Source organism: Camellia sinensis, chromosome 5, assembly GCF_055761805.1.
Source record: "Camellia sinensis isolate YWXY chromosome 5, ASM5576180v1, whole genome shotgun sequence".
Lineage (NCBI taxonomy): Eukaryota > Viridiplantae > Streptophyta > Magnoliopsida > Ericales > Theaceae > Camellia > Camellia sinensis.
In genome coordinates this window covers 149927025-149939010 of record NC_138965.1, presented here as the reverse complement: position 1 = coordinate 149939010, position 11986 = coordinate 149927025, and the positions used below count along the sequence as shown (strand labels likewise).

General features: G+C 36.3%; 1 protein-coding gene across 3 annotated transcripts; it reads right to left on the bottom strand.

Moving 5' to 3' along the window:
- Positions 1–2239: 2239 nt before the first annotated feature.
- Positions 2240–11456, bottom strand: LOC114264239 (putative E3 ubiquitin-protein ligase LUL4). 3 transcript variants are annotated; one of them, XR_003629897.2, is made up of 5 exons: positions 10695–11352; positions 6316–6826; positions 5684–5786; positions 5456–5526; positions 2240–2472 (listed from the first exon to the last, which is right to left on the bottom strand). XR_003629897.2 is itself a non-coding variant. In XM_028204831.2 (4 exons), the coding sequence occupies exons 1-4, from the start codon at positions 11156–11158 to the stop codon at positions 5516–5518; spliced, it is 1089 nt and encodes a 362-aa protein (XP_028060632.2). In that variant the 5' UTR covers positions 11159–11456; the 3' UTR covers positions 5247–5515. The 3 variants fall into 3 exon arrangements, 1 of the variants encoding a protein (XP_028060632.2); XR_003629896.2 differs by lacking the exon at positions 2240–2472 and adding an exon at positions 4704–5051; XM_028204831.2 differs by lacking the exon at positions 2240–2472 and having other exon boundaries at positions 5247–5526; positions 10695–11456.
- Positions 11457–11986: the final 530 nt, after the last annotated feature.

The following is an 11986-nucleotide window of genomic DNA, read 5'->3' as shown; positions in this document are numbered from 1 at the left end:
GTTTTCAAAAAATACTTTTAAGAAAATTCTATTTTCTTGTTTTTTTGTGTTTTTTTGTTTTTTTAATTTTTTTTAATATTTTCAATAATTTTTTTAATTTTTAGACACACCTAACATAAATACACATAAAATTATAATTTTTGTGAAAAAAATCTTTTAAAAATTCACTAAATACCAAAAATACAAAAAAAAAATATGAGAATTCAATATATTTTTCATATTTTATGTATTTATTAATTTTTTAAAATATTTTTTCATAAGTTTTTTACTTTTTAGATACATCTAAGTAAGGTGTATCTAAAAAAGAAAAAAAAAATTGCTTAAAATTTTAAAAATATTTATTAAAAACAAAAAAACACGAAAAACAAAAAACTCAGTTTTCAAAAAACTCAAACCAAAACACACACATTATTAATATCTTTTCACACAAAATACACCTCTTGAAAAAAACTAAAATTTCAAGAGTATTAATATAACTATGTATAATAAGGATAAATAAAGAAATGTATTTGAAATAAAATGGAGTGAGAATAGTGGCTCCCTTACTAATCTTCTTCTTAATTAATTAAAAAATAAACTTGTATATCACTATCGCCTGAGAAAGTATTTCAAATGTGATATAAAACGATATGAAATTTTTTTCTCCTTAAAAACGGAATTACTATATCTCTTCAAACCATAAAAATCTCACTGTATACAAACGCACACAGATAATATTAGATACAAATAATACTGATCCAAAGTATAAGATATTCAACCTAAACACACAAAACACTAGCAAACAACAAATTCTATTGTGCTTCAAGTACAACAGGCACTCATTTTATCTCAAAAACTTCGCTATCTTAACTTGCTTATAATTATTTGATCATATTTCCAGATCTTTATATCTTATAATTATTATAGAATTCAATAATTATAAATAAATTGAGACAAAAATATTTAAAAATATATTAAATAGAAAATCCCAACTTTTTCAGGGACACATCGGGTAAGAATCTTGGGAGGGTCATGTTAGGGTGCAGGTTGTGCTGTGAATGTTGACCAACAAAAGCTGAGTAATTGCCCTGACAAAGGCTCACCCCCTTCTTGCAAAATTATATTGAAAAATTATCGGGTGTGCAACGCACCGTATTTTGTGATAGGATTGCATATAATGTGAATTATACAACAGAACTTTCCTTTTATATATTAATGTTTTTGGAGCAAATATAGGTAATGCCTGGGGCTAAATTTGAGTAGCTAAAATAGTGGGACATCTACTTTTGTTCTTTTTTTTTAAGGAGACAACGGAATAATTGTCTTAAAATGAATAAGTTGGAGCAATGCTTTCATTTTTTTTTTTGATTGGCGACAATTAATTATTAGTTGTTAGATTAATATTTATGAAAATTAGCCTGAGAACAATGCTTTCATTCAAACCCCTGAATAACTTCTCCCGACAAAAGCTAAAACTACAAAATGAATTTATTCGAATAGTATATGAATAGAACTTGCTTCTCACTAGCCCAAAATCTAAACTAAAGAGTGTGGCTTGGATCTGTGAAATTCACCACGAATCTCGTTACAAATGTTGTTTAGAATTGTGAGACTTAGTCTCGTTACAGATCATTAAACGAGACCTATGAGACTATTAATCTCATGTCAATTTTTCAAAATAAATATAATTTTTTGTGAACCCCACCTCACTCTTTATCTCTAAAAACAAATATGAATTTATTCTAACATAAGGGAAATGTTAAATACACACTATTTTATTAGTTTAAAGTTATATATCTTATATTCAAAAAGTATATTAAGATGACCTAAATAAGTGCATTTTTTGTCTTTTTACAAAAAGATGTGCAGAAAAGTAGAGAGGTGATGTGATAGAAAAAAGATAAAAAGATGAATTATTTGAGATATGCCAAACTTAGCCTAAGTTCACTTAAACTTATGAGCCATACTATTTTCAGCTTATTAAAATATTTTGTTTTATTCGTACATATTGTCAAATGTGTGAATAAAATCAAACTTCAAAGCAAGTGCGACTTTGAAGAGAGGCTAGGCTTGGTTGCATAGTTTGTTGGGTATTCTTATTTTGTAAGTCAGTTATCATCGTTAAATTTTACTCAAACGGTTGGTATCCTTCAGTATCAAAGGGAACCACTGTGTGGAGTGTGGGATTTGAATGGATATAAGTTTGCTGTTCAAACCTCGACCAATTTTTTTTAGAAAAAAAAAATTGGAGTATCAAATATTGAGAATAACTTGGCTTTTTTATTTAATTATAAATATTTTACATGCATTGCAGTTTCCAGAAGAAGAAAGTGTACGTAGCTTTCCAATGGTGAAGTTATGATCCCAAGGAGCACCTAATAAACAGTGGAGGGTGGCATAAGCATATAGCATAGGAGGTTCTTATTATTTATCACCCCAATCCAAGTAAATGATTCCCTCTGTACTTGCCATTGCTTCTTTCCTGCAAAGGTTCTGTTGTAGGCACAACCTTTTAGATTTTGATAAACAAAAATAAAAATAAAAACAAAACCAAAAGAGATATAACAAAAACTAGAATGATCTCCTTGTTGAGCATTTAGGTTTCTCATGCATTAGGTTGGGTAATGGAAAACACCTTTCACCTAATAAATTTTTCAAACGGTTCTGCTATAAACACGGAAGATTTTCATACAATAAAATGCAAATGTGAGATAAAATATATATCTTATTCTATAAAAGTTATATGTGCACCTAAATTTACTCTCTTTTCAAAGATCGCAAACCAGATAGACTCCATTTTGAATCAATCGTGGACCGTCTAGAGCTATACTGGGAAGAAGAGGGATTCCCATGAGGTTTTCAATTGCAATTGAGGAAGACAATAACAAACACAGCATTGGGAGAAGTTATATGGTAAATCCGACATAGCCATCTTGCCAAATGGATGATTTCTTGATGGCTTTCTGAGTGCTAGTACAAGCTTTTTTTATATTAATTATACAGACACCCCCTCAACAAACACTAAAATATCAATTTACTCTGCTCGACTTCAAAATCATACATTTAGACACCATACAAATGTCTCCTTTCTAATAGGGGTGAAAGTGATCCAATTCATAGCTTCGCGAATCTAAATGTATGGTTTTAAAGTTGAGGGAGGTAAAGTACGGGTGTCCGAGCAATTTAAGTCCTTTTTTTTATATGTCCATGAACAATTGCATTGCCCAAGAAAGTTTACTATGAAGCAGGGATATGTAGATAACTATGAAAGGTTATCAAAGCAATAATATCAGCTGGCAAGGATGGTTAAAAGACAATACCTCTCAACTGTAAAGAATACAACAAAGATCCATATTTCCTTTTGGCTGTGTTTGGATCATGAATTTCAATAGAGATTTATGAAGATAAAGGAAAAGGGAAAAAAAAAAAGTGGCAGACATAAAAAGCTAAGGTGTCGTTTGATAACACTTACGTTTTCAGTTTTCTGTTTATATTTATAAAAATTTTAAAAACTAAAAAAAAAACTTGTTTGATAAAATTTTTGATTTATAAATCAGTGGTCTCAGTTTATAAATTGGGCCAAAAAATGAAAACACAAAAAATGTGTTTACATTCTGAGTTTTGAGTTTTTTTTTTTTTTTTACCACCCAATACTAGCCACTACCCGCTACCATTTTCCACCACCGTCTTCCGCCACCACCACCCACCCCCCACACCACCCACCTGCCACCACCACCCACCACCCACCTGCCATCCACCCGCCACCACTGACCACCCGCCACTACCATCCCCGCCACCTACTTGCCACCACCACTCGCCACTCACCTGCCACCACCATCCACCACCTGCCACCACCAGCCACCCCCACCCACCGCCCACCACCACCACCACTACCATCACCCATCTGTCACCCATCACCCACCATCCACCACCACCCATTCGCTACCACCTACCACCAGCCACCGTCACCCACCTACCCGCCACCGTCACCTACCTACCCACCACCACCACTACCACCACCACCCGCCACCTACTCGCCACCACCCACTACTACCCGCCATCTGTCATCCGCCATCCGCCACCCACCGGCCACCACCACCCACCACCCGCCGCCACCACCACCACCACCACCACCACCACCACCACCCACTCGCTACCACCCACCACCCGCGCACCGTCACCGTCACTGTCACCCACCGACCCACCATCACCACCCACCACCCACCTACCACCACTCGCCACCACCACCCGCTACCCGCCACCCGCCACCATCACCACCACTACCCACTCGCTACCACCCACCACCCGCCACCGTCACCCACTCACCCACCATCACCACCCGCCACCACCACTCGCCATCCGCCACCCACCACTCGCCACCACTACCACCACTACCCACTCGCTACCACCCACCACCTGTCACCGTCACCGTCACCCACCCACCACCACCACCGCCACCACCATCGACCCGCCACCACCTACCACCACCAACTACCCACCACCCACTGTCACCACTTTCCACCACCGTCTTTCGCCGCCACTTGCAACCACTTGCCATTTCTCACTCTTTTTTATATTTTAAATTTTTTTTAAACATTTTGTCAATTATTACCAAACGCGTTTGTAGTTTATATTTTTTTAAAAATAAACAAAAATTAAACAAAAACCAGTTTATAAAATTTTTGTAAATATAAACTGAAAACGTAAACGTTACCAAACATACCCTAAATTTTTTTCACTTTTCTCTTATTGTCACCAATTCCATTTATGTTCCCAATTACAAGTAAAACTCACTCACTCATTCTATGATTCCCTCCCCTCCTCAAGTTCACATTCTCACTCTACTAGTTCTAGGGCAATATTCCCAACTTTTTGTTTTCATGTTATAGTTTTCACATATACCCTACTTTCACAGAAGACATATATTTTTTTTTATCAAAATAACAAAATGAATTAAAAAAGAGGATGGGGGAGGGGAAGTATTCATCATATATTCATATATTTGACAAATGTCACTTCAGACCATCAGCTGAATTGCTTCTCTGTTTGGCGATCAAATTCCTCAAACAATGCTGCAATTTCAAGATAAACATTTTCAACTACTTTAGTTGCAAAAAGAAGGAAAAAAAACTATGTTCTCTTTCTTCATCAAGATATATGATCAAACCAAATGAAAAGAATTGGGTGACCAAGTACACAAAGCTCCAACTGAAGCGGGGTTTGGATAGGGCAAGACGTACGCAATCTTATCTGTATTTATGGAGAGGTTTTTGTGACTTGAACTGGCATCAAATTATGCATCAAAATTTTCATATATAAAGAAAATCCAATGAATAAAATCAAATTTGACTTTTTAGTGTGTAAATAATATAAAAACAAATGTTACTCCAGGTCTAAAGAACCTTTCCCACAATCAATGGTCTGCACTCCCAAATTCAAATTGTGCTTCAAAGATTTGTACAAAAATAGCACCGACCTGCATGTCTTCTTATTTCTTCCTCTGTACAGGTGCTTTTTGTCCTGATAAACCCCAAGGTCATGATTGTACTGGAAAAATATGAGAAAAATATGTAAGCCAGTGAATTCGTTATTTTACAGAGAGTATCAGATTCATGTGGGAAATTTATAAATTCGCAGGGAAAAGAAGATGAAAGGCGGGTTATACAAGAAGTGCAGCATTAAGAAAAGGGTCTTAGATTACTACCTTCATCAACCTTAATCTCTATGAGTTCTTCAATAGGCTGGCGACATATTGGACACTTATCGGATTGAAGTCTCAATGCTTTGGCACACTCGCTGCACATGCACTGATAAGGCAAAATTAAAGTTCAATCAATAATGTGAGAGAGAGAGAGAGAGAGAGAGAGAGAGAGTCGTTGCAAGCTATCATAAATTAAAGCCAGTGCAAGCCATAAACAAAAGAAATTTATATTACTTATGTATCAAAAACCTATTCCAAAGTGTCTACCAGATCTAAAAATTGGTTCAAGGATGGATTTACCGTCCCTGAAAATCAACCACACAAAAGTTATAGTAATCTAGTCTTAGTCCCCAAAACTTGCTCTTCCCCTCCTTTAAAAGTCTTTCTATTCTGTTCACCCCAAACTAACCACATAACAGCCCTTTCTCCTCCTCCTCCCCACCCCAGCTCCTCCCCAAGATCAAAGAAGTTCCTCCACCTTCTGAGGAAACACCCTTTCCAATCGGACTCTCACCATATTTCTGCACGGCGAAACATATGACTAGTCTGGTTTTGAGAACATTTCCTAGAGTAATTAACTAGAATTATATCTTAAAACCTTAAAAATAGGTCTATAGGGTCAAAATGAGACTCACCATATGTCTACATGGCAAAATGGCAGTATCCTTCGGGTCAGTCATGCAAATCACACATTCCTTTCCCGAATCATTGTCATTGATGGCCACGTCATTTGAACTGCTGATTCCATAAATCTCACGTAACTCATAGCGAACAGCATCAACCCACAGAATCTGCTTGATTACTTTTACATGAAAATGGCTCTCGTCATTCTTCTCCAAGACAGCTTGAGTAATCTGTGCATTTGGAGCTATAGTCACTGTTGACTCATCAAGCTGCGCGTCCTTTGCCAGAGATGGTAAAATTGATTCTGCTGATATAACAAGTGGGAAAACATCTTCTCCTCGTAAAGGCTTCGATAGGTCATTTATGTCAAAAAAGCCCAAGTCAATGCCAGTTCCCGACGACTGACAAAATTTCTGCCTCAGTCCTTTCTGAAAAGGAATACTCACAGGCATATGGATCTCTGGGTATACTGGAGTGAAGGTACAGTTGGCCCCTTCTTTGCTGAAGTAAAAAATGGTGATACTGCAATTAAAGGGGGACAAGGGAAAAAAAGAAAACAAATCAATGCCATATATTTATTGTTTCAACAAATTATCATACATATAAAAACAATAGATTTTGAAAAGATAATAAGACAAATCAATTACAGGTTAAGAAAAACAGAGTCTGGAGACTCGGGACACAAACTGTTTACTCCCCCCTATACATAGGTTTTTCTTTGAAAAAATGAAGAAGGAAAACATCAAATTCTAAATCGCAAGCTAAAGAATCATACAGACAATTACTTAACAAGGAAATGTCCATTAAAAAAACATATAATTCCCAAGCACAAAGAGAAAAGAAACAATCCAGGAACTCCTCATGATGACTGATAGCATTAAAAACAAACAATTCTATGTTGTTCAAATGCATCATAGCCTCCAGGTATCAGATGTGTACTTGCCAACAACTAAGAAAAGCAAATTAAACAAACAAAACAAAAGAAAAAAAACGAAAGCAACAAAGGGGGAAAATAAGGAAAAGGTGAACAGGAGTCGCACAAATAGAGAAAAGAAAAAAAATATATATTAAGAAGTCTCTTATTTTTTTTTAGTTTAAAAAAAAATGCAGACACTCGTTAATCAATCATATCACTGACTTACCCAAACTAGTAGGAATTTCTAAAATTAAACCACTAAAAACTGCTTCTAGTAACCAATAATAAGTACTACAACTATTTTCTAGAGTTTAAAAAATTCACTTTGGGCATACTAGTTATGCAGAGTATGATGAAGAAGACTAAAAGAAAATCGAGAAATCTGCTTGAGACCTGCCCAGGACCTCATGTAATCAAGTTTGGGTTCAATTTGCATTTTAGGTTTCTATTACCAGTCAAGGATAGGAGAGCTGAGGGTTGGGTCATAATCATAATTGAGTCAGGTTGAATTTAACATGTAAAGTTTGGGTCAGGTAAAAAATTACCACTCCCAGTCAAGGATACGTAGGTAATTTGTAGATGAACTCTATGTTACATAGACTCGGGTATGGGTGTTGGGGTGCTTATATGTGTCTAAATGCATAATTCATCTAATTCTCATATCCAAGGACACAGGGACAACCAAATATTCAAATTTTTTAAATATTATTAACTTATTTTCTAGCATACAATAGTGTTTACAGGGTGACATATAGCATTCCATGCATTACATAAAAGTTCAGTACATAATTATACAGTAAAGTAGAATTACTAGACATGCTTGTTTGGTAAATGTCCAACTACACACGTCGGACACATATTGTATAGAGTGTTTAGTATGAATCTTTTTTCCAACTACACATGTTGCAGGATTTACTAGACATATGTTGTTGTAGTACAAGTCTTTTTTCCAATAAGAATTGCAGTTTGAGTCCAAGAGACATATTATGGGTCAAGGTCTATTATTGGGCCATCATATGAGATCTTTATTAGTTCCATGGTATAATTAGTGGTCAATGTTTCTTACTCCCCCTATCCTACTAGAGTTGGGGGAAATCTAACATGTTACAACTATGCTGTGTTTAGTCCCCATTAAATGGGGGTCTGTGAGGGACAGATTAGATATAAACCTAACCTTTGGCATAACTTGCACAAAGTGGCTGCCCCTCGCACCGAACCCACAATCTCAAGGTTAGTAGGCCGAATTTAACCCTCTAAACCAGTGGCCCCCTCAATGAAGTTGAGTTTTTATGAGTTTTTAAAGGAAGAGAAAAGTTTAATTTCCCTTGTCGAATGTTTAGTAAGTAGCAAGGAAGGAGCTTGGAAGGACTATGAAACCTCTCTCATCTCACTTTTTGCTCACCTCTAAAACGGGAGGTTTTGGGAGAGAAACAAAGCAGAGTTAGTGATTAATTCCTCCTTGATGGATGTTTAATAAGTAACAGGGAAGGGGCTTGGAAGGATTGTCTCCCCGGTCTTGAAGTGTATGGGGAATGCATAACTTAGTTCCCCTGAATAGATAACTGTCTTTAATGATAAATCAACATACTCATACCGGTGACCACCTAAAGTGGGTGTTTGGGAAGTGGTTTTTTTATGTAGGTTTTTTTAGTTGTAGGATATTATTAGATAAAAAAATTTTGGTGTTTGGTAAGATAGTTGGGTTTTTTTGTGGTTAGATGTCATGTTTGTGAGAGAAAAAGTGAAATGATTATGGGGTTGGATGTGATATTTTGTTTGGATATGTTTTTTTTGGTTTTGCAAAAAGTTTGTCTTTTAGTGGAAAAAGTAAAAAAAAAATCCCAAACCCAAGTTCCCAAACACCACCAAAACCTCCTAAAAAACAAGGCCAAAATCTGGACAAGTAGAATACTCTTCATCCTCTCAAATCCTACCACATGGACACTCAGGGTCTGGGATTGGAAGATGACATTGACCTAGCTAAGAGCATTCACAGGCTTGTTCTCAACACCAGCGTGGCACTAACTGGAAGACTCTTTATCCCTTTCTATTCTCCTAACTCCATTTGTCTTCCATAATTAATTTGAATTACAACTGGAAGACTCACATCACAAAGTACCTCACCATCCCACAAATGAGAACCTTTTGGTATAAAACTTGTCAACATGCATCATCTAGCCCGTTTGACTGATATGTTCTGCACTAAGAAGTACATATATGAACATGGGACACAGATACAACATGATATGGATATGCTGAAACAATCTATTAGAAAAAAAGGACATGATAAAACTATATTTACACATACACATGAAAATAATATTAATCTCTTCAACTTTTCTATTACAAATACATTTATGTTTCATTATATCAAAATAGTAAGAAATCATTTTTAACATTCTTGTATTGGAAAAGACGTGAACAAAAAAATTCAAATATCCATTTGACAAACTATATTTATAAATTTAAAAAAAAAAATTAAAAATTTGGTGATTTAGAATTAGCGTAAAGAATGAGGAGATCCACATTGTTCTGATTTTAATAATTGGCTCCTAAGTTATTTTGTTCAAATTGTGCGTATCTCATATGTGGATGGACACGTGTCTAAATGTCCAAATTGTGTTCAATTCTAAAAAGATTTAAAATAAAATAAAATAAAATAATTAATAACACATTTGGATGTGTATTCAAAAACATGTTAAGAAGTGTCCCATACAAGTTTGACACTGACATGACACCTTTCCTAGAACTGGTCATGCTTCTTAGGTCCCAAGGACCATCAATCTCTTGATACTCCAATCTAAATGACAATGCGAGCTCAGCTGGAGACCATAAACACCTAGAATTTATTTTTTTGTTTTTTTTTTTGTTTTTTTTTGTTTTTTTTTCCTCTCCCCGGACAAGTCTTAAACACCTAGGATATTATACTAATCCTCACCATCATTGGAGTGTTCTGAGTATATTTTACCAAAATCCTTGCCCACTGCAGTTGGAGTAGACGTTTTGTGCTTCCACAAAAACAACTAGAGGCTCCAACCACACCAATCTCCGGTCAACGAGAACCCATCACACCAAACCTGAACCAGGTTTATGGGCTTTTACCAAAATCCCTATCTAAACTAGAATCTTCCTCACCATGAGAGAGTTTCCCCAATAGCTTCAGACTCTCAGTAGATTTTTGGATTCATCAACATGACATTCCTACTCAACATGATTTCTATTCATTTGGATTTGATCTTCACGTCACAAAGAATACTCCATTCTTCCCTTGACTTCAATAAATTTTCTATATTCTAATTCAAACATTGGACATCAATTTTATAACTCGAAATTCTTCTCCAAAAATTGTTCCAAGCAAAACAACCACAAAACCCACTAGAGTACACATTCAGAAACTAAATTATTAGACCAAATTCTCATAATAGCAAAAGAAGAAAATCAATCAAGCTATATAGATGAGAACGAACACAATACCAGCCATCAACCATAGCATCAAAAGTGAAAGAAACCAAGTGGTATTCAGGGTTAAACTCGTCCACTTCAATCCTAATAGTATCCTTGTGAATATTCACATCGTTCTTGATCTTCTTGGCGCTCTGATGATCCACATACGGCGGCGGCGGCGGAGGAGGCCGAAATCCTGGCCAGGCATTAGTGTGATTGATGTAAGAGGGGTGATAACTGGACTGAGCCATCATGGGTCTGGCGTAATTGTAGGCGCTGGAGTGATGGGGGTGATGAGAAGGGGGGGACGGAGCGGGGAGCATAGGATAAGGGGAGTTGGCGGCGAAGGCATAGCTTGGCGGCGGTGGCGGCGGTGGTGGAGGAGGGAAAGTAACAGGAGGAGGGGGAGGGGGTTGAGGGAGAGATTGGATTTGATGGTGGTGACGATGGTTGTGGCGGTTGTGTCGTCTTCTAGAGCTCCATGAATGGCCCATCTTTAGAGAGAGAGAGAGTGGGAGATTTGTGCTGTGGGTTTTGAGAGAGATGGATGGATGCAGGCGATGGTGGGACGACTTGGCGTGTACAGCGTCGAGTTGGTAACCGAAGAAAGAGTAAAAGGAAAAAGAGAGAGGGAGAGGGAGGGAGAGAGAGAGAGAGAGAGAGAGCTGTGCTGTGCTGTCGTTGAAGAGAAGCTATTGGTTGGTCCATGACACGTAACCCTCCACATACGTTGTGATTGGTAAATGTTAATGAATATTAAAACAACTAATAATTTTTACTTGTGATTAGTCTGAGAAATTGTCACGGGTGCTCGGGATCAATTAATAATTTTTTTCGTTGAAACTCCAGCTAGTAGGGGCGATTATTGATATTTTTTAAAATTTTAATTGATGGAGAGACATAAGAACTCACGATTTATATTAAAAATGGAAGAATAATATGGAACTAACTAATTAGTGATTGATTTGAAGTATAGACACGTGGTATTCCAAGAATATTGAATAATTTCTCCAGTAGTATGGCCAATGATGATGTGGCAATTGCTGATTGTGGTGTTTTGCTGTTTGCCGACGTCGAGACATTTTAGAGTATTATTTGTTGCACCTACAATTTTGGTCTTTTTTGGAAGATAGTAAGGCTTGGTTTGGCATCTTTAAAAAAAAGTTAAAAAGTTACTATTCTATTTAAGTTACATCACTTCTCTACCACATCATTGCAAACTCAACTCATATTTCATAAAAAATCAAAAAGTACACTTATTTAAGACATCTCAAACAATCCAAAAGGTCATTTTTTAATTTTTTTACTTATTCTTATTATAA